The sequence below is a fragment of the Borostomias antarcticus genome (assembly GCF_949987555.1).
Source record: "Borostomias antarcticus genome assembly, chromosome: 5".
Taxonomy (NCBI): domain Eukaryota; kingdom Metazoa; phylum Chordata; class Actinopteri; order Stomiiformes; family Stomiidae; genus Borostomias; species Borostomias antarcticus.
In genome coordinates, this window is record NC_140238.1 from 34553888 (window position 1) to 34578389 (window position 24502).

The 24502-nt window shown below is 44.4% G+C and overlaps 1 protein-coding gene across 1 annotated transcript in view; it reads right to left on the reverse strand.

Moving 5' to 3' along the window:
* Positions 1-494: 494 nt before the first annotated feature.
* The window catches only part of shisa9b (shisa family member 9b), a gene marked incomplete at both ends in the record, with an annotated part of 33510 nt that continues 9502 nt past the window's right edge, over positions 495-24502 (reverse strand). The window contains 3 exons of the mRNA XM_084439152.1: positions 495-892; positions 5227-5409; positions 6365-6447. Coding sequence (XP_084295278.1) covers positions 495-892; positions 5227-5409; positions 6365-6447 — 664 coding nt within the window. The remainder of the gene's footprint in view (positions 893-5226; positions 5410-6364; positions 6448-24502) is intronic.

The window sequence follows — 24502 nt, forward strand, 5'->3', positions numbered from 1 at the left end:
CACAATTTCAGAGGAACCTTCAATCAACAATAGATCAACCCAAGACTCTAGATAGAACTCTATTGAATAATCTGATATGGACTAAATGAGATTAAACATTTTTCTGGGCCATTGAGATCTCAGTAAATACAGATAGTCTATATGTTTTGTCTCTTACTTATAGAGTTTTGTTTCATCCCATCACTGCAGTGCTCCAGTCTCTCGACAAGATGGTCCATCAGAGGTCCAGTGTCTGCTCACTGGTTTTAGTCAGACTTGATGTGATTACTGGTTGCAATATAATCATCAATACGGTGTTTCAAATGGACCTTAGAGGCGTGAAGTAGTGAATGTTGATGCGGTCACTCTCACCCTCTGCCACCGTCAAGCGCTGCACTTCTCCTCCAGAGTCCTGGCCGACCCTTCTAGTACCGTCTCTCCCTCCTCCTCTCCTTCCTCACCTCCCTCCTCCTCCTGCAGCTCAGTGACTGTGGCCAGGGTGCTGTGCCGGGCTCTCACACCGTCACTTCTGTCTTGCTGTTGGTGACGAAGTAGGGCTGTGGGGGCAGGTAGTGCTGGCCGTGCAGGGCGTGTATCCCGCTGACCGGCCCCAAGGCGCTGGCTCTCTTTGGGCCGTACGTCTGCCGGCGCCCCACCGTCTCTGTGCCATCCCAGCCCCTCAGCAGACCCGGGGTGGAGACGCTGCTGGAGCTGTAGGCCAGGGTGTGGGAGCTGTAGGCCTGGCTGCTCTTGGACTTGTGTCCGTTCATCTTGAGGGAGGGCTGGGGTGGAGGGCTGTAGGGGTTACTGGGCTCCGGCTCCACGGGGACCGGCTGCATGGGCAGGCTGCCCTTGGCGGTCATCTCCACCACGTGCCGCCGGTTGGTGTAGAAGTTCTCGTTAGCCTTCTCCGCTGGGACACACACACATGCACAAGAATAAGAACATTAGCAACCAACACATGCGACACGTATTCGTATGTCGTCCTCATGTCAAACATACAGGCGCGTGAGAGGTTGTGTAGAGGCACAGTCATTTTTGCAAATTGTGGTTGAGATGTTGAACTTGTACATTTGTATTCTCATCCTAATGGAAAAGTATTTTCTCTAAGTAGTTATCTGAGATGAATTCTGATCTGGAGCTAATTGCATATTTTCATTTGGAAGATGTGGGACATAATTTTTAATGGGAAAAAATGTATCTAGGGTTTTGAAATGGTTCTGTGGTGTGAGTAATCGGCACATCATGCTTTTATTCACGAGTTATATTGAATGTTTGATATGTATGTCATCTTGCCTTATTATTTAAATGTAATTTATTTTCCCCCAAATTACCATTTTTACCATAATTATGATCTGGGAGCCTGCAGACTCTGGCTACATGGTAAACAGCCCAACTACAGGGTCTCCTCAGAGCATGTGCAGGGGTCTGTTGTACATGCACATGAGTGTGTCCCTGAGGATGCTAGGATGTTTATGTGGCTTGTCTCTTAGTACTACACCATGTGCAGGTTTTGTGTTTAATATTCTCGTCTTAGACATTTTGCTAACAGCCACCACTAACAGTATTACACAGTGTCATATACGTCAACATCCTGTACTAATTGATGATGAGCGCGCCGTGCCCCTGTGTTGGTCCTCGTTATTCCCCTGTGCCATCTAAGAGTTTTTAAATTAAATGTCCTGCAGGTGACCTTTAATGTGCTGTGCTCCCTGTCTGGGGCCTGGGGGGGTCTCTGTGTTCTGGAACATATGCCACAATTACAGAGAGACTCCCTGTCTGGGGCCTGGGGGGGGGGGGGGGGGCTCTGTATGCCACAATTACAGAGAGACACATCTGAGAGGGGCGGGCTGGCGAGGAGCACAGCGCCCTCAGAACAACACGGTCCTTCAGCCAGCACACATCAACACCAACACAGTCCAGCACACATCAACACCAACACAGTCCTTCAGCCAGCACACATCAACACCAACACAGTCCTTCAGCCAGCACACATCAACACCAACACAGTCCTTCAGCCAGCACACATCAACACCAACACAGTCCTTCAGCCAGCACACATCAACACCAACACAGTCCTTCAGCCAGCACACATCAACACCAACACAGTCCAGCACACATCAACACCAACACAGTCCAGCACACATCAACACCAACACAGTCCTTCAGCCAGCACACATCAACACCAACACAGTCCTTCAGCCAGCACACATCAACACCAACACAGTCCTTCAGCCAGCACACATCAACACCAACACAGTCCAGCACACACCAACACCAACACAGTCCTTCAGCCAGCACACATCACCACCAACACAGTCCAGCACACATCAACACCAACACAGTCCTTCAGCCAGCACACATCAACACCAACACAGTCCAGCACACATCAACACCAACACAGTCCTTCAGCCAGCACACATCAACACCAACACAGTCCTTCAGCCAGCACACATCAACACCAACACAGTCCAGCACACATCAACACCAACACAGTCCTTCAGCCAGCACACATCAACACCAACACAGTCCAGCACACATCAACACCAACACAGTCCTCCAGCCAGCACACATCAACACCAACACAGTCCAGCACACATCACCACCAACACAGTCCTTCAGCCAGCACACATCAACACCAACACAGTCCAGCACACATCAACACCAACACAGTCCTTCAGCCAGCACACATCAACACCAACACAGTCCTCCAGCCAGCACACATCACCACCAACACAGTCCTTCAGCCAGCACACATTAACACCAACACAGTCCAGCACACATCAACACCAACACAGTCCTTCAGCCAGCACACATCACCACCAACACAGTCCTTCAGCCAGCACACATCACCACCAACACAGTCCTTCAGCCAGCACACACCAACACCAACACAGTCCAGCACACATCAACACCAACAGATGAACACACATCAGAGCGACGGGGCCCACATGGTTTATCTCAAAAAATTTAATGCAGTTCAGTTTCCTCGGGCGGTCTCCCTTCCCCACCCCACCCCTCTCTCTCTCTATAAGATTCACCCTGTCTTTATTTCTCCTGATCATCAGTCTGCTTGACAGTCAGAGGATTAGCGCAGAGGAGCCTCAGCTGAATGTCACACAGAGGATCTGGCGTTTTCCTAGTTAGCTTCCTCCGGCGATCGGGCCAGCGAACACGACGCCGACAGCTGTCAGGCCATGAAGTCCTTTCAAGTGTTTGAATCCACTTTAATTGAATGAGACGGATTCCATAAGAGGCCCGTGTTTCTCTCTCTGCTAACTGCTATCAAATAAATATCCATCAATGCCTTCCTTCCCATCAGAGGCAGAGTTCCTGATGGCTGTGCTAATTAACCATTATAAGCCTCTCCAACACATGCATGCCTCTTGAACGTTGGTAATGGTGTGCAGACAGCATTTCTTCCAATTTTGTTCAAAGGTCAATCGGTGGAAAACCCTTGGAGATAAAGTTAACATATCCAAACTTTGATTTCTTGTCTGATTTACTTGATCATTCTCTTGAAGAGTTTATTTTAAAGTATGATCTGCTAATATACATATTTCAATTGAAGGTCAAAGAGGACACACAGTCCGGTTACATCTTGGTCCAAAAATGTAAGCATCTAATTCTTTATTACCCAGTTAGCGTTAGCGTGAGGCAGCGAGAAGGTCAGAATGTTACTGAACTGTTATCCATTTAAGCCCAATATCCAAAACAAGGAAAAGAGATTCTGACTATGTTCTCCTTTATTAGTTAGCTAGCCGTTCGTCAATGTGGCTAGAACTTATACTGTGACCTCACTATGTGGCTAGAACTCTAATACTGTGACCTCACTATGTGGCTAGAACTCTAATACTGTGACCTCACAATGTGGCTAGAACTCTAAAACTGTGACGTCACAATGTGGCTAGAACTCTAAAACTGTGACGTCACAATGTGGCTAGAACTCTAATACTGTGACCTCACTATGTGGCTAGAACTCTAAAACTGTGACCTCACAATGTGGCTAGAACTCTAATACTGTGACCTCACATTGTGGCTAGAACTCTAAAACTGTGACCTCACAATGTGGCTAGAACTCTAATACTGTGACCTCACAATGTGGCTAGAACTCTAATACTGTGACCTCACAATGTGGCTAGAACTCTAAGACTGTGACCTCACAATGTGGCTAGAACTCTAAGACTGTGACCTCACATAGTGACTCGGGGAACGAGGAGGGAATAACTGATTATGACATAATTTCCTTGGCCTAAGATCCATAGAACCCATCAACATTAAAATAAATGATGACATCATCTCCATAAAATCAATCCACCAATATCTGGTAACACTCTAGAAGGTTCCATTTGTAAATATAAAGGGTTTATTTGTTATTTAAGCCTCTGTAAATGCATTACTGTTATGTTATTAACTATTACAACATTAGCTAAAATGCTGGGATAGCTGCCAGCACCAACCAGCTATATTCCAGTATTTTGATGCTATCACAGTTTATAAATGGTTCATAATGCTTTTACAATTGCTAAAATAACCATTAATAATGTCATTATAAACCTTTTATAGACCCTTTACAAATGGAACCTTATTGTAAATTGTTACTGTTGAGGGAATGAGGGAACTGATCTTCTGATGGAGTCATGTTCACGTCGTTATCCTGTCTCATTTCAAATACATGCAGCAAACATCTCTGGGAAAGCCTCTTTCCAACCCTTTCTTTAAACAAAAGGTGTCACATAAACGCTGTCTCTCTGTAAACAACCATTTGCATGCTAGGACTGAGATAGAACGTGGAGATGAGGCTAAATGATAATTACATATCTCCAGTACTTCATGTGTTGATTGAGCTGGGAGAGATCTGCATCGTGTTAATTAGCTCACATCTCATCATGTAATTTGCTTGTAATTACTGAACATAGAACTTCCACTTCAGAGGCTGATGCTTTCTCTTCAGACTGTTGACAGTAATGTTTGTTCTGTATTAGTTTCCCCTGAGAGAGGATTCATCAACACTGATAGAGGTGCACATTGATCAGTGATGTTTCCATTCTTATCCTCATGTCCCTGGTATGAGCTGGCGGGTTGGGTTAGGGTTGGGTTAGAGATAGGGTTGGGTTAGAGATAGGGTTGGGTTAGAGTTAGGGTTGGGTTAGAGTTAGGGTTGGGTTAGAGATAGGGTTGGGTTAGAGATAGGGTTGGGTTAGAGTTAGGGTTGGGTTAGTGTTAGTGTTAGGGTCTCAGTCTCACCCACAGCCTTGAGGCAGGCGTATTTGCTGATCTCTTTGCGAGGCGTCTGCTGCTCATAGGGGCGGGTCAGCTGTCCAGGGGCGGGGTAGGAGCGGGTCAGCTGTCCAGGGGCGGGGTAGGGGTATGGCTGGGTCAAGCCTATCAGAGCTGATCCTGGGACCACACTGCTCATCTGGCCGCTCGCTACAACGGACAGAGACAAGACAAACATGAGGACCAAGACAGCCGTGATATGAGAGACTTGATCGTGGATCAGATTGTTCAACATATCGTTGCTGTCAGATGAAAACCACTTATCTCCAAAATGGAAAGTTTTCAGAATGTTGAAAATAACTTTCCAATTTCTATGTTTTTGAAAGAAATTTCATAAAATCACATATGATGATGAGCTGTTTAGAACACATTTAATTTGTCCCATGGCTGGGAGGTGTTCGGAGGTTGTAAGCGTAGTCCCAGCATTCAATTGATTGATGAAAAAAAATCTTCAAAATGGAGATAAGTTGTTTTCACCAGACAGCGGCGATATGGCAAGTTAATGTACTTTATGTACTGTAACGTCATGAAGTGAATTGAGACTGCATGTGTCATGGGCCATAAGAGATAAAGCAATGCCTGTGCACATTAGAGAATGAAAACGTTCTTGCTTTTTTTTTACACACATGAAGCAACACAGTGAATCGATGTTCTTAGTCTGGAGAGGGACTGAAATCTCCCATGTGAGCTGTGGGAGTTGAGCCCTGCCAGTCTACGGTCAGAGAGGGGTCTATCTCATTGACCCATCACCAAAACCTCACCGTTCTCTGCTGAGGGCCTCTCTTCGTGTCCGCCCCGGGTGTAAATCATTACCCATGATGCTCAGAGTGCTGCCAGGCCCCACTGTGCTAATCAGATACAAATCCAATCTCTCAACTGGTTTCCTCCAAACAAGCTCCAGCTGATATCATGTCCGATAGGCCTAAAAGAAGCTAGCTGGCGGATGGATGTAAATGGAGGCTGTTGATTGTTCCAGATCCTTGGTGACGTCACTCTCCCAGTGGTTGGCCGTCCCTAGGGACCAGCTGGAGGAAAGTCTTGACTGCTGTTTGTGAGCCTGTACTAATCCAGCAGCACATCTGCCTAATTGAGGGGTGCACAGAACCGCGCCTGGCTGACGACCCTCCCGCCTGCTGGCGCCACAGAGCAGCCAGATGTTCGGCCTTCTGGGCATCATCTTCTGCTGCCCTGGCGGAGCAGCGGTGGTCAGGAGAACGCACCCGCACACAGGTGGCCGTTTGGGGGATGCTGGATGCACCCTCACCCTGACAAATGATGCAGTGACATCATCACTCATTCCCCATCATGGCCAGGCTAGTAAAATATCAGCATGGCTACTGGAGCATGTTTATTTACTGAAAATGTCACAGCCCTGACATTTTGTTGTTTTCAGCATTTTCTCCATTCCCAATTACCAGGTACTGTACCAGCAAACTGCCTCCAAATGAGAACGGTGACAGGCGTGACTACAGTACCCAGCATGCTATGATCCAGTACTGCACCTGTCATCCTCTCTCCCTGCTCTCCCATACCTGACATCTCCACACTACCATGACCCCAGCCATGGGCCCTGGGGTGAGCACAATCATTAGTGCCTCTAGGCTTCTGTCTCTCTGCTCTTATCACCATGCTTTGGCATAGTGAGCCGCAAATAAGTCTTCAAAGTACAAACAGTTGTGTGAGAATGCACGAGATTGCCAGACAGCTAAACAGGGGGTACTAGTACATTAATCTATCTCTGAACTTAGAGTTCAGTTGCAGAATGATACAGTCCACATACATTAAAAATAATGATTGTAATCATGTCATTGTTAATCAGATCAGTTTCTCATATCTACAGAATGAGGATTCATGCACTGTTCAAAATGCATTCCATGAATAACCACAAGCACTCAGACATCATTCCATGAAACACTAATGGTTTATTTTCCAAGGCAACTAGTCATTACTTTAGTGAGGATGCAGGAGTTCCCTGGCATGTTCACACTGGAGAAGATTTGTAGTGGGTGGGGGTGGGGGGGGGGGGGTAAAGGAAGTTGAAAAGGACATAATCCTATTTGCTTCTGCCCTGAATGTTACTGGTCAGTCCATTTAATTGGACTGACTCATTTATTTAACAGCACATGTCTCCTTATGCACTTATGCTGAATGGAAGCGCAAAAGAATCTGCTAAATTACTGGAATGGAATGGAAGGCCAATACAGACCTGCAGTATTGTAGAAAGCTACAAATCAGTGGAATGCCCTGTCTGAGGAAGTGAGAGGATGTAGCTCTGTTAGCACTTTTAAATCCACACTGAAAAGCATCTTAAAAGCTGGTCAGTCATGCACTCATTGAGAGCAACTGGCCTCTCTGACAAGCATACATCTGTGTTGTGTTGTATTTTCTGTGTTCTCATGTTGTTTTTATTCTGTATCGCTTGTTGTGTTTTATGTACTCTGAGCTGCCAAGGAGACTGGAGATGCAAATTAGCTTGAAGCTAGAATCTGGTACAGTGCATTATATGATGTCATAGTAGCCTATGCGTAATGTATATGTTTCAACTGTACACTGTCCCTTTTAAATAAATACATTGAATTGAATTTACACGTTGTTATTCCAGACAGCTCATTGTCTGTAAGAGCTGCCTTCTGAATCCTGTTACTGAAGCAATAATGAAATATACACTATATTGCCAAAATTATTCACTCACCCATCCAAATAATTGAATTCAGCTGTTCGAATCACTTCCATGGCCACATGTATAAAATCAAGCACCTAGACATGCAGACTGCTTCTACAAACATTTGTGAAAGAATGGGTCTCTCTCAGGAGCTCAGTGAATTCCAGCGTGGTACTGTGATAGGATGCCACCTGCGCAACAAGTCCAGTCATGAAATTTCCTCACTACTAAATATTCCACAGTCAGCTATCAGTGGTATTATAACAAAGTGGAAGCGATTGGGAACGACAGCAACTCAGCCACGAAGTGGTAGGCCGCGTAAAATGACAGAGCGGGGTCAGCGGATGCTGAGGCGCATAGTGCACAGGTCGCCAACTTTCTGCAGAGTCAATCGCTACAGACCTCCAAACTTCATATGGCCTTCAGATTAGCTCAAGAACAGTGCGTAGAGAGCTTCATGGAATGGGTTTCCATGGCCGAGCAGCTGCATCCAAGCCATACATCACCAAGTGCAATGCCAAGCGTCGGATGCAGTGGTGTAAAGCACGCCGCCACTGGACTCTAGAGCAATGGAGACACGCTCTCTGGAGTGACGAATCACGCTTCTCCATCTGGCAATCTGATGGACGAGTCTGGGTTTGGCGGTTGCCAGGAGAACGGTACTTGTCTGACTGCATTGTGCCAAGTGTGAAGTTTGGTGAAGGGGGGATTATAGTGTGGGGTTGTTTTTCAGGAGCTGGACTTGGCCCCTTAGTTCCAGTGAAATTAACTCTGAATGCTTCAGCATACCAAGTGATTCTGGACAATTCCATGCTCCCAACTTTGCGGGAACAGTTTGGGGATGGCCCCTTCCTGTTCCAACATAACTGTGCACCAGTGCACAAAGCAAGATCCATAAACATGGATGAGCGAGTTTGATGTGGAAGAACTTGACTGGCCTGCACAGAGTCCTGACCTCAACCCGATAGAACACCTTTGGGATGAATTAGAGCGGAGAATGCGAGCCAGGCCTTCTCGTCTGACCTCACAAATGCGCTTCTGGAACAATAGTCAACAATTCACATAAACACACTCCTAAACCTTGTGGAAAGCCTTCCCAGAAGAGTTGAAGCTGTTATAGCTGCAAAGGGTGGGTCGACGTCATATTAAACCCTATGGATTAAGAATGGGATGTCACTTAAGTTCATATGCGTGTAATGGCAGATGAGCGAATACTTTTGGCAATATAGTGTATTGATTGTAATGAAGAATCCCGTCAGACTGTACCGACACAGTGGTGTGAAAAGAAGCAAACCACTACAGTGAGTTTATTGAAAGGTCAGTGTTATGCAACTCCTGTTATACAAGTCTTAAAGTGCACCATCTTGCCACCTACTGTAGCTGTACTCAGCCACTGATGCAGAATAGGACCCTTTACTGGACTAGTTGGTCTGATAGAGCTGGGAAGGCATACTGTACACATGGAAAACAATACATATTTCCCCTGTGAAAAACCATGATTACTGGAATACTTTTTTCCAAACAGGTCTGGTTAGTGGTTAGCAGGACCATTTGTCATGGAAAAGATGTCAGCGGTTACTAAATGTTTTCAAGACTTTTGTTCTCCTCGTCTTGCCCTGGCAACCTGTTTGATAGAATTTTAGTCCATCTTTCCAGACAGTTACTTAATGAATGTGCCAACTTTAGTTACGCCTGCTTCCTGGCGGGTGATTCAGCAGATTCCTCTAGTCCATCTGAGGAACATGGGCATCATCACTGGATCTACACAACTCTGGCACCACCTCATTCACGAGAGACCCCTGTTTTGAGAAACATTGATTGGTTTATTAGACAATTTAAAAACACTAGAGTACCTATACAGCGAGAACATCATGCATTCATTAAATGACTGCTGGATGGTTGAGGAGAACGGGGGTGTTTCAAACTTAACTGCTCATCAATTTGGGATACTGAGCCTTTATGTTAGAGTCAGTGGCTACATAGACCTTGCTTAGAAATTATTGTCAGAAGTACAACATTAAAGAATCACATTTTCCCAGGTGACTGATCTGATCCCTGTAGGTTCTCTGACATGAGGAACGACTCTAAGAGGAACAATGGGGGAGTAAAGCTTTAAAAGTCTAAAGAGAACCAGAAATGAATAAATAATGGATGTTGGAACACTTACGTTTTCCATGAAAAAGAGGAGTGGAACAGGAGACCATTGCATGGAAACTACAACTAATTTGTCTTTAAAGTCGCACAGAAATGAAAAAAGCATTCTGTCCCATTTTGGTTCACATAATTGGTCATAGTGTTCACCTATTCAACGATGTATGCCAAAAAAAAAAAAAAATTCTACTTTTGTTGTAATCTTATATCAAAGTATATCATTTCTTACTTCCTGGAAAACAGTAGGTCACGTGCCATTACGACACCAGGTACCTTAGATTTTAGGCCAATAATCTTACGACATCCACCCGTCAATCAAAACGTCAACTACTCTGCAGTATATAAATGTATGTAGAAGCCAGAATACGTTGCAGAGTAGTGGTATTTGAGATAGTTAGCTAGTGAGACAGCAAGATAGGGAGTTAGATAGCAAGATACAGTAGACAGCCTTGTAGAGAGAATATCCCGCCTGCTTGATAATGAAATGAAATTCATCTAAACGTATGTCCCGCCCTTGCAGCACGTTTCAGGCGGAAATACGTCAAAGTACGGAAGCAAGATGTTCTCCAACTTCCCTTTCAGTGTATCTTTAAAGAGAAGATAGGACCTCTTGGACAAGTTAAAATAGACAGTATTTTCTTTAGCAGTGTAATTAATGAAAGAGAATACTGTGTCCTGGGAAAGAAGGTGGGAGGTCAGGAGGTCAAGGTCAGGGGTAGGAGCTCACGAGGTCAGGAGGACAAGGTCAGGGGTAGGAGCTCAGGAGGTGCGGGGTAAGAGGTATGAACCAAACATAAAACAGCTGAGGCAATTCAAAAAGAAGTTCTTCACTTCACATCCTCTCTGCCTCTAAAAACAATGGTTAAAGTTTACTTTTCTAGGCAAGGTAAGGCAAGTTTATTTGTATAGCACATTTCAGCAACAAGGCAATTCAAATTCAAAGTGCTTTACATGAGACATTTTTTTTTCTAGAGAATTATATTTTAGTTGTTGGGAGACCAACGTTCCTTAGTGCAGCATCTCGATGGAAAAAAAATACAGAAAAAAAACATGATTAATACAGAAATTAGGCTAATTAGGACCTCATTCCCCACCGGTGAAAGCTACATTTCTGTGCTAATTACTTTGGACTGTGAAATTAGCCATGTTGTCTTGTGAAAAGATGTAACGTTAGAGGGACAGTTAAAGCCACTCTTTCACTACATCCCCAAGTATGTTTCTGTGACTAGGTGAGAACTGAGTGGCTTTCACACCAACAAACTGGTACTGAGGGAGGCAACACATGGACATTGATCATGAGGGCGTTCAACACAAACCTACGGGCGCACTGCCAGATGTATGGAGGATCAGGTTGACTGGAAGCACGAATGGAGCGCTCGTCCAAGACAACCTAGAGGGAGTTCATTACAACTACTTCCTTTCTGTGAATTTGGGCTATTCGTGCTGTGTAAAATTATCACATTTGTCATATTGTTTGAATTTCTGCGAAGCACAGAAGAGTACCGATTCTACCGGAAGGTATTATGTAGCGTAATCTGTGATTTTGTCCGTGGGACTCATCCAATGTCACTTCTTTTCTTTTAGGGTCAATAACTAATTGTGAGGGTTGAGATTTGCTGCCAGCACTGCAACTTGAAACCCGTCTGAGGGCCTCTTTAGTGTTGGAGCTCCATCCGTACAGTATTTCAGAAGCTCAAGAGATACAGAACCACCTCTCTCTCTCTTTCTCTTCTCTCTCTCTCTCTCTCTTTCTCTCTCTCACTCTCTCTCTCTTTCTCTCTCTCACTCTCTCTCTCTCTTTCTCTCTTTCTCTCTCTCTCTCTCTTTCTCTCTCTCACTCTCTCTCTCTCTTTCTCTCTATCTCACTCTCTTTCTCTCTCTCTCTCTCTCTCTCTCTCTCTTTCTCTCTATCTCACTCTCTTTCTCTCTCTCACTCTCTCTCTCTTTCTCTATCTATCTCACTCTCTCTCTTTCTCTCTCACTCTCTTTCTCTCTCACTCTCTCTCTCTCTCTCTCTCTCTCTCTCTCTCTCTTTCTCTCTCTCTCTAAAGGTTGTTGCAGAGAGTACGGGGGCCAACAGTACAGACACAGATTCCTCCCATGACTCATAAAAAATGCACAAGGGTATTTTGGGAGCCGGGTGCCTCAATGGGACGGTACAATGAGAAGGACACTCTTGTTCACAGGTTACTTTCAAATTGTTGAAAAGTCTAAACTGTGGAAGTCAGATGAAACCATCGGATAGAAAAGGATAGAATATAGAAGATCCTCCAACATCTCCAGTATCAGTTATTGGTTAGAGCTGCTTACATTTAGCGTAGGTAAATATATATATATATATATATATATATATATATATATGTACTGTACTACTACTTGCCAGAACTCAAAAGTGCATCTCCTTTCTAAAAAAAAGTGACTAAGAGCATAATCTAGTGCTGAAGTCAAAGTGCAAGAATAGCAATCTAAAATACAATAGGTGCTTAAGAGGGAGGATCATTGTAGTACTTCTTGAAGAGGTGAGTTTTGAGCTTGCAATGAAAGATGGGCAGCGACTCTGCTGTCCTGACGTCAGTGGGCAGTTCGTTCCACCACTGCGGGGCCAGGACAGAGAAGAGCCGTGACCGTGGGGCCAGGACAGAGAAGAGCCGTGACCGTGGGGCCAGGACAGAGAAGAGCCGTGACCGTGTCCATCAACCGCAGGGGCCTCGGAGTGACGGAGCAACCATTCGCCCCGAGGTAGCAGAGCGTAGCGGTCGGGAGGGGGTGTAGGGTTTGACCATGGCCTGGAGGTAGGAGGGGGCAGTTCCTTTCATTGCCTTGTAGTTTTAAACTGGATGCAAGCCCCTGTGCTCTTCCAATTTAAAGATTCACCAGGGATTCACTCATCAGTGCAGGAAGGAACCATGGCTCTGATGTCTTGGTAAAAACGATATATGTCCCTCAAATGTGTTGTATTGACTGCTGGTTAACATCATTAACAAATCAAATGAAAGCAAACAGTAAAATTATATCCATCTGCACAATACCTGTGTCTTGGGAATAAGCTATTGTCTCAAATAGAAGGGGTTTATTTTGATATCTTTAAAAGTTCTTTCAACATTTGATTGATGTTGTTTTTGTTTCAGAATAGTCACTGTGACATTTAATTAAGCCACAATTAAGTGCATCAAAAGCCTGACTTTACTGCACCTGATTGGGTTTTTTATCAGGTATTACAGAAAGGCCGGCCGGTTATCATGCTTAACAAAACGAGTATTGTTCATCTACCAGCAGCAGTATTGTTACTTTCACATAACTGAAATGAATGCGCAAGTATCAGCTTGTGTTAGTCTATCATATAATGACTGCACACGGAGCCGGGAGACTGCACATTATTCTGCACGCATGAAAAGTAGCATTTTTGCTGTTTTTAGGGAAAGCATGTACTCGATGTCCTGACAGGTTCGAGTTTGTACAGTCTCCACAAACACAATAGTTCACCATTATGAACAATACACTAACACTAACAAAAATAAACTAGTTGGCTAACGTTAGCTAGCGATGTAATGTAATTTAATGTAATGTATTACTTTATAAATGTTCTTAGCCGGTAGACAAATATACTCCTGGAGCTTGCTCGATCGCCTTGTTGAGAGGGGTCAGGGAAGAATTTTTACAGCTCACCTATCTGGCCCCCGGGTGATTACTGTTTTTTTGCTTCCCTCTGGAATATGCAGAGGTGGGTCGTATGTCCTCCTCCCTTGTTCTCTGTAAAGCGCATTGTGTTGCCTCTGGGTATGAAATGCGCTATACAAATAAAGCTTTGATTGATTGATTGATTGACTAGCTAGCTAAGTACAGCCGACCGACCTACTTGACTGACCTAGTTAACTGACTGGCCTACTGAATACTGACACCTGAACAAATTACTAACTTGACTGACTGACTGACTGACTAACTAACTACTTACTGACTACTGCTAACTACTACTGACTGCTCTAATTCACCACCACCTACTACTGCGCACTGTTACAGCACGCAGGGTCAAGGACTCCCCTTTCCTACGTCATCACTGAAATATGAAACAAATGTTTTTGGCGCACGCCTTAGAAAGCCACCTTTTCCCACCATATTTCTGCCCTTGGTGTTTGTAAGATGGATTTTTGGGGGGATTTTTTTTAAGGTGTCCTGATCATGAGTTCAAAAATGTAAATTCATAAAAAAATCAACCTGCACTATGCTCTTTAAAACCTTTATTTATACACGTTAAGCACTGAGGTTTCCCTCATTAACAGTGATGACAAGTTTACACAGAGACACACATCAAATCAACAAAACAAATGCAATATACAATAATAATAATTAAAAACAGTTACAGTTTTAAGTACATAGGTCTAGAGCCGGGGTCTGCAACCTGCTCGGGCTCTTTAGTCCCTCTACAGGGGCTCACTGGCTCTGACAAACATTATATGGAAATGAATAACTAAATAAATATATTACTATTAAATACATGTATTTATTACTAAAATAAATGGTCATGTTGGCATTCAAGTTAGCTAACTAGCTAGATAGCAGCTAGCCTCCTGAGACCATCCTGATTTTGTGAGCTCACATTGTTTCTTTCGCAAATCAGTCTGGATACTCTCCATAAAGATCAGTTTGTGCCAGATCAGAAAACGATCTCGCCAATCAGCGTTGGTTGTGAGAAATTTGAAATACAAACAGGCAGGGTGAGTTTAAGTGTGACGACAGTGAGGAGCGGTTGAAGTTCCAATCACCTGCCGAGTAATTTTGAAAGTGTCTGCCCTTTTCCAAACAATACCAAAGGAGATTTTGCAGATGATGATGTGAAGCAAACTATCTGGCGCGTCAGGTTAGATAGCAGCAGACTGCATAGAAATTCACCAGAATGCAGGAAATGTAGTGTTTGGTGCTCAAAACTTCCCCCTTGGACCCCCAGACACCCCTTTATATGTCCCCCCTGGGTGCATAGACCACCACGCCTGAAAATACATCTAAGGGGAAGCATTACCTTCATTTTAAGCTCAAATATGTTTTGCAGCTCCAGTCAGATTTTGTGTTAATTCTTTTGGGCCAAAAATGACTTTTTTGATGGTAAAGGTTGCCGACCCCTGGTCTAGAGCCATGGACTCTGTGACTGAAGGGAGGACCTCAAGCTTTAGAGTCTGTTGGAAGGTATTCCAAGTATAAGGAGCATCATGGAAAAAAGCAGCCCTTCCAAGTTCAGAAATGTGTGTATATTAAATAATGGTGGGATATACAGTATGCCTTTTTTTTTACTTTCACTAAATCAACATTATTTATTATTTTAAATAGGAGATACGAGTGCAGCTCTAGTCTCTAGACTAGTCTCTCACATGACAATATGATATTGTGTTCTTTTGAGTTGCTTAATGATGATTGACAATCCCCTTTGCTAAGTGTGCATTAAATGGACAACACTGTTTTTCATGACTTATTCATAGTGGCCCTGTTGTGTGCACTATAGGAATTGATAATGTAACAGTTGGGTGAAAATGAAAAATGCACTACAAAAACTATTTGCTAGAGGTGCATTAATAATACATTCACTATTCCATGCATTAAGTTATGTGTGCTCTGCATCTGTGTAAACTACTTAATGCAAAGCATAATGGTGGGCTTGTGTGCACATGTGATGAGAGTGGTGCTCTCAATGTGTCCAGTTGTGTCAGGGGCCCCAGTGTGTGGACATGTGGGCTCTAAGCATGCAGCACAACCCCAGGGGCCCCAGTGTGTGGACATGTGGGCTCTATGCATGCAGCACAACCCTGGCTTCACTGCCCACTGTAGCACCCTCAAAGACAATAACTATGATGTGATTGAGCTACTTAACACAGAGTGTATTAGCTGAGACAAATGAGTTGAATTTGTATCCAGCTGTGGGAACATTCATCACTCATTAGAAAACCATGTTGAATCATGCGGCTCTCATCAGCCTCATCAGAGAGCTTGAGAAAATGATAGAATTCATAGCAATTCATAGTCTTCAGCGCACGTTAGTATTCAGCATGTTTATCATCATCGGACATATAGATATGATACTGATACAGAGATGTGATACTGATACAGAGATATGATATGAAATAGATACCACGCCAGACTCACACCTGACCACAGCACACATGGGGATCAGGCCCCCCCGGCCCCCAGCCCCCCCGGCCCCCACCCCTCAGCACACATGGGGATCAGGCCCAGCACCCGGCCATGTGGCTGAGCCCCCCCCGGCCCCCACCCCTCTGCCCCAGAGTGAGTCACATACAGAAGGAGAAAAATAGCTGCTTTAGTGGAGCTTTTGCAGAGTGAAAATAGTTCCTCAGACACGTCCCTCCCTGTAAGATGTATGAAGAACACAGACCCTGCCTGTAAGATGTATGAAGAACACAGACCCTGCCTGTAAGATGTATGAAGAACACAGACCCTGCCTGGAGCCCGGCTGGTCCCCCGGGGGCCTCTGAACGCTCATCACAGTATAGCACACAGGTATGTGGAGGTAGTAGTACAGTATATGATAAACTGCACATCATAATACAAGCCTGAGGGCGTTCTGTATTTCAATGACAAACCTCAGTGCTGGTAGTGATGTCGGTACAGTGAGGCTTATTTAAGTGTTACAAAGTAATCTCTGGTGCAGCCATTTTGTTGAACATATCACTGATGTGTGAGCCTTGCAAACTACTGTTGCCAAACAAGAGAATTCATTTGCTCACCAACTCATAAGAGGAGGGATCAGTCACACACTCATAAGAGGAGAGATCAGTCACACACTCATAAGAGGAGAGATCAGTCACACTCATAAGAGGAGAGATCAGTCACACTCATAAGAGGAGAGATCAGTCACACTCATAAGAGGAGAGATCAGTCACTCACTCATAAGAGGAGAGATCAGTCACACTCATAAGAGGAGGGATCAGTCACACTCATAAGAGGAGAGATCAGTCACACTCATAAGAGGAGGGATCAGTCACACTCATAAGAGGAGAGATCAGTCACACTCATAAGAGGAGAGATCAGTCACACTCATAAGAGGAGGGATCAGTCACACTCATAAGAGGAGAGATCAGTCACACTCATAAGAGGAGAGATCAGTCACACTCATAAGAGGAGAGATCAGTCACACTCATAAGAGGAGGGATCAGTCACACTCATAAGAGGAGAGATCAGTCACACTCATAAGAGGAGGGATCAGTCACACTCATAAGAGGAGAGATCAGTCACACTCATAAGAGGAGAGATCAGTCAGACTCATAAGAGGAGGGATCAGTCACACACTCATAAGAGGAGGGATCAGTCACACTCATAAGAGGAGAGATCAGTCACACTCATAAGAGGAGAGATCAGTCAGACTCATAAGAGGAGGGATCAGTCACACACTCATAAGAGGAGGGATCAGTCACACACTCATAAGAGGAGGGATCAGTCACACACTCATAAGAGGAGAGATCAGTCAGACTCATAAGAGGAGAGATCAGTCACACTCATAAGAGGAGAGATCAGTCACACACTCATAAGAGGAGGGATCAGTCACACTCATAAGAGGAGGGATCAGTCACACTCATAAGAGGAGGGATCAGTCACACTCATAAGAGGAGAGATCAGTCACACTCATAAGAGGAGAGATCAGTCACACTCATAAGAGGAGAGATCAGTCAGACTCATAAGAGGAGGGATCAGTCACACACTCATAAGAGGAGGGATCAGTCACACACTCATAAGAGGAGGGATCAGTCACACACTCATAAGAGGAGAGATCAGTCAGACTCATAAGAGGAGAGATCAGTCACACTCATAAGAGGAGAGATCAGTCACACACTCATAAGAGGAGGGATCAGTCACACTCATAAGAGGAGGGATCAGTCACACTCATAAGAGGAGGGATCAGTCACACTCATAAGAGGAGAGATCAGTCACACTCATAAGAGGAGAGATCAGTCACACTCATAAGAGGAGGGATCAGTCACACTCATAAGAGGAGGGATCAGTCACACACTCATAAGAGGAGAGATCAGTCACACTCATAAGAGGAGAGATCAGTCACACTCATAAGAGGAGAGATCAGTCACACTCATAAGAGGAGGGATCAGTCACACTCATAAGAGGAGAGATCAGTCACACTCATAAGAGGAGAGATCAGTCACACTCAAAGGAGGAGAGATCAGTCACACTCATAAGAGGAGAGATCAGTCACACTCATAAGAGGAGAGATCAGTCACACTCATAAGAGGAGGGATCAGTCACACTCATAAGAGGAGGGATCAGTCACACACTCATAAGAGGAGGGATCAGTCAGACTCATAAGAGGAGAGATCAGTCACACACTCATAAGAGGAGAGATCAGTCACACTCATAAGAGGAGAGATCAGTCACACTCATAAGAGGAGAGATCAGTCACTCACTCATAAGAGGAGGGATCAGTCACACACTCATAAGAGGAGGGATCAGTCACACTCATAAGAGGAGAGATCAGTCACACTCATAAGAGGAGAGATCAGTCACACTCATAAGAGGAGAGATCAGTCACACTCATAAGAGGAGAGATCAGTCACACTCATAAGAGGAGAGATCAGTCACACTCATAAGAGGAGGGATCAGTCACACTCATAAGAGGAGAGATCAGTCACACTCATAAGAGGAGAGATCAGTCACACTCATAAGAGGAGAGATCAGTCACACTCATAAGAGGAGGGATCAGTCACACTCATAAGAGGAGAGATCAGTCACACTCATAAGAGGAGAGATCAGTCACACTCATAAGAGGAGAGATCAGTCACACTCATAAGAGGAGAGATCAGTCACACTCATAAGAGGAGAGATCAGTCACACTCATAAGAGGAGGGATCAGTCACACTCATAAGAGGAGAGATCAGTCACACTCATAAGAGGAGGGATCAGTCACACTCATAAGAGGAGAGATCAGTCACACTCATAAGAGGAGAGATCAGTCAGACTCATAAGAGGAGGGATCAGTCACACACTCATAAGAGGAGGGATCAGTCACACTCATAAGAGGAGAGATCAGTCACACTCATAAGAGGAGAGATCAGTCAGACTCATAAGAGGAGGGATCAGTCACACACTCATAAGAGGAGGGATCAGTCACACACTCATAAGAGGAGGGATCAGTCACACACTCATAAGAGGAGAGATCAGTCAGACTCATAAGAGGAGAGATCAGTCACACTCATAAGAGGAGAGATCAGTCACACACTCATAAGAGGAGGGATCAGTCACACTCATAAGAGGAGGGATCAGTCACACTCATAAGAGGAGGGATCAGTCACACTCATAAGAGGAGAGATCAGTCACACTCATAAGAGGAGAGATCAGTCACACTCATAAGAGGAGGGATCAGTCACACTCATAAGAGGAGGGATCAGTCACACACTCATAAGAGGAGAGATCAGTCACACTCATAAGAGGAGAGATCAGTCACACTCATAAGAGGAGAGATCAGTCACACTCATAAGAGGAGGGATCAGTCACACTCATAAGAGGAGAGATCAGTCACACTCATAAGAGGAGAGATCAGTCACACTCAAAGGAGGAGAGATCAGTCACACTCATAAGAGGAGAGATCAGTCACACTCATAAGAGGAGAGATCAGTCACACTCATAAGAGGAGGGATCAGTCACACTCATAAGAGGAGGGATCAGTCACACACTCATAAGAGGAGGGATCAGTCAGACTCATAAGAGGAGAGATCAGTCACACACTCATAAGAGGAGAGATCAGTCACACTCATAAGAGGAGAGATCAGTCACACTCATAAGAGGAGAGATCAGTCACTCACTCATAAGAGGAGGGATCAGTCACACACTCATAAGAGGAGGGATCAGTCACACTCATAAGAGGAGAGATCAGTCACACTCATAAGAGGAGAGATCAGTCACACTCATAAGAGGAGAGATCAGTCACACTCATAAGAGGAGGGATCAGTCACACTCATAAGAGGAGAGATCAGTCACACTCATAAGAGGAGGGATCAGTCACACTCATAAGAGGAGAGATCAGTCACACTCATAAGAGGAGAGATCAGTCAGACTCATAAGAGGAGGGATCAGTCACACACTCATAAGAGGAGGGATCAGTCACACACTCATAAGAGGAGGGATCAGTCACACACTCATAAGAGGAGAGATCAGTCACACTCATAAGAGGAGAGATCAGTCACACTCATAAGAGGAGAGATCAGTCACACTCATAAGAGGAGAGATCAGTCACACTCATAAGAGGAGAGATCAGTCACACTCATAAGAGGAGGGATCAGTCACACTCATAAGAGGAGGGATCAGTCACACTCATAAGAGGAGAGATCAGTCACACTCATAAGAGGAGAGATCAGTCACACTCATAAGAGGAGGGATCAGTCACACTCATAAGAGGAGGGATCAGTCACACACTCATAAGAGGAGAGATCAGTCACACTCATAAGAGGAGAGATCAGTCACACTCATAAGAGGAGAGATCAGTCACACTCATAAGAGGAGGGATCAGTCACACTCATAAGAGGAGAGATCAGTCACACTCATAAGAGGAGAGATCAGTCACACTCAAAGGAGGAGAGATCAGTCACACTCATAAGAGGAGAGATCAGTCACACTCATAAGAGGAGAGATCAGTCACACTCATAAGAGGAGGGATCAGTCACACTCATAAGAGGAGGGATCAGTCACACACTCATAAGAGGAGAGATCAGTCACTCACTCATAAGAGGAGGGATCAGTCACACACTCATAAGAGGAGAGATCAGTCACACTCATAAGAGGAGAGATCAGTCACACTCATAAGAGGAGGGATCAGTCACACACTCATAAGAGGAGAGATCAGTCACACTCATAAGAGGAGGGATCAGTCACACTCATAAGAGGAGAGATCAGTCACACTCATAAGAGGAGAGATCAGTCACACACTCATAAGAGGAGAGATCAGTCACACACTCATAAGAGGAGGGATCAGTCACACTCATAAGAGGAGAGATCAGTCACACTCATAAGAGGAGAGATCAGTCACACTCATAAGAGGAGGGATCAGTCACACACTCATAAGAGGAGAGATCAGTCACACTCATAAGAGGAGAGATCAGTCACACTCATAAGAGGAGGGATCAGTCACACACTCATAAGAGGAGGGATCAGTCAGACTCATAAGAGGAGGGATCAGTCACACTCATAAGAGGAGAGATCAGTCACACTCATAAGAGGAGAGATCAGTCACTCATAAGAGGAGGGATCAGTCACACACTCATAAGAGGAGAGATCAGTCACTCATAAGAGGAGAGATCAGTCAGACTCATAAGAGGAGAGATCAGTCAGACTCATAAGAGGAGGGATCAGTCACACTCATAAGAGGAGAGATCAGTCACACACTCATAAGGAGAGATCAGTCACACTCATAAGAGGAGAGATCAGTCACACACTCATAAGAGGAGGGATCAGTCAGACTCATAAGAGGAGAGATCAGTCACACTCATAAGAGGAGAGATCAGTCACACTCATAAGAGGAGAGATCAGTCACACTCAAAGGAGGAGGGATCAGTCACACTCATAAGAGGAGAGATCAGTCACACTCATAAGAGGAGGGATCAGTCACACACTCATAAGAGGAGGGATCAGTCACACTCATAAGAGGAGAGATCAGTCACACTCATAAGAGGAGAGATCAGTCACACTCATAAGAGGAGAGATCAGTCACACTCATAAGAGGAGGGATCAGTCACACACTCATAAGAGGAGAGATCAGTCACACTCATAAGAGGAGGGATCAGTCAGACTCATAAGAGGAGGGATCAGTCAGACTCATAAGAGGAGAGATCAGTCACACTCATAAGAGGAGGGATCAGTCACACACTCATAAGAGGAGGGATCAGTCACACTCATAAGAGGAGAGATCAGTCACACTCATAAGAGGAGAGATCAGTCACACTCATAAGAGGAGAGATCAGTCACACTCATAAGAGGAGGGATCAGTCACACACTCATAAGAGGAGAGATCAGTCACACTCATAAGAGGAGGGATCAGTCAGACTCATAAGAGGAGGGATCAGTCAGACTCATAAGAGGAGAGATCAGTCAGACTCATAAGAGGAGGGATCAGTCACACTCATAAGAGGAGAGATCAGTCACACACTCATAAGGAGAGATCAGTCACACTCATAAGAGGAGAGATCAGTCACACACTCATAAGAGGAGGGATCAGTCAGACTCATAAGAGGAGAGATCAGTCACACTCATAAGAGGAGAGATCAGTCACACTCATAAGAGGAGAGATCAGTCACACTCAAAGGAGGAGGGATCAGTCACACTCATAAGAGGAGAGATCAGTCACACTCATAAGAGGAGGGATCAGTCACACACTCATAAGAGGAGGGATCAGTCACACTCATAAGAGGAGAGATCAGTCACACTCATAAGAGGAGAGATCAGTCACACTCATAAGAGGAGAGATCAGTCACACTCATAAGAGGAGGGATCAGTCACACACTCATAAGAGGAGAGATCAGTCACACTCATAAGAGGAGGGATCAGTCAGACTCATAAGAGGAGGGATCAGTCAGACTAATAAGAGGAGAGATCAGTCACACTCATAAGAGGAGGGATCAGTCACACTCATAAGAGGAGAGATCAGTCACACACTCATAAGAGGAGAGATCAGTCACACACTCATAAGAGGAGAGATCAGTCACACACTCATAAGAGGAGAGATCAGTCACACTCATAAGAGGAGAGATCAGTCACACTCATAAGAGGAGGGATCAGTCACACACTCATAAGAGGAGAGATCAGTCACACTCATAAGAGGAGGGATCAGTCAGACTCATAAGAGGAGAGATCAGTCAGACTCATAAGAGGAGAGATCAGTCACACCCTGGTGCTTTCCTCCATGTACGTTAGTTCCTCATCAGTTAACAGTGACTCTATTAACTCTTTCCATGCCTTAGTCTTCTCTCTCACAATAGATTAGTGTATAAAAGCCTTGATGTCTTCAAACACATCAAAATGCCAGTGATGTGTCTGTGGGCGTGTTTTGATTGAGTGGCTTGTGTTTTATATTCCAGACCATGAACACAACAACAATGAAGCCACAATCCTGTTGATGATTAGGAATGTGGGCTGAGAGATTCAAAGTGACATTTTAATTCTTTTGAAGTCTTTTTTGGTAAAATTGTTGAAGACACCAGAATAGTGGTCATTCCACCATTCAGTGGACACCTCTGATACTTCACTTTCAATATTATGAGTTTCAAAGCTTAAATGGATCTGCCATTCTGAGACACCGACCAAAGACCCTCTTACACAATCAGAAAGACCCTCTTACACAATCTGAAAGACCCTCTTACACAATCTGAAAGACCCTCTTACACAATCTGAAAGACCCTCTTACACAATCTGAAAGACCCTCTTATTAAAGTAAGAAAGAGAGAAAGAGCGAGAGCAAGACAGCTGTGACTAGTCTGTGCGGGAATATCTAATTGGATGTCAGAGTTCCCCCCAACAGACCATCCATGTAATCTCCTAATCATCGGATCAACAGATCAGTCCAGGCAGGTTAGAGGATGTCAAGTGGTTATCATGCTGTGGAACAAAACAATAAGAATCTAATTGGGAATTTCAAGATTGATGGAATCTTCAGACATGAGCTTTGAATGCTGTCAAACATGATTGCATTGGATTTAATGTAAGACATGATCATCCTCTGTTAACACAGAAAAGCACCCTGCGATTGTTATGAAACATAGTGTAGCGTTTTCATATTAGGTATGATTGCTCCCTACAGTGCCTGAGTGCGACTGTGCCCCCCCTCCCCCGCCACTCATCTTTCTCATTAGTAATGTTGCTCCACTCATCTTTCTCATTAGTAATGTTGCTCCACTCATCTTTCTCATTAGTAATGTTGCTCCATGCATCTTAGTAATGTTGCTCCATTCATCTTAGTAATGTTGCTCCATGCATCTTTCTCATTAGTAATGTTGCTCCATGCATCTTAGTAATGTTGCTCCATGCATCTTAGTAATGTTGCTCCATGCATCTTTCTCATTAGTAATGTTGCTCCATGCATCTTAGTAATGTTGCTCCATGCATCTTAGTAATGTTGCTCCATGCATCTTTCTCATTAGTAATGTTGCTCCATTCATCTTTATCATTAGTAATGTTGCTCCATGCATCTTAGTAATGTTGCTCCATGCATCTTAGTAATGTTGCTCCATGCATCTTAGTAATGTTGCTCCATGCATCTTTCTCATTAGTAATGTTGCTCCATGCATCTTTCTCATTAGTAATGTTGCTCCATGCATCTTAGTAATGTTGCTCCATTCAATCTTTATCATTAGTAATGTTGCTCCATGCATCTTAGTAATGTTGCTCCATGCATCTTAGTAATGTTGCTCCATGCATCTTAGTAATGTTGCTCCA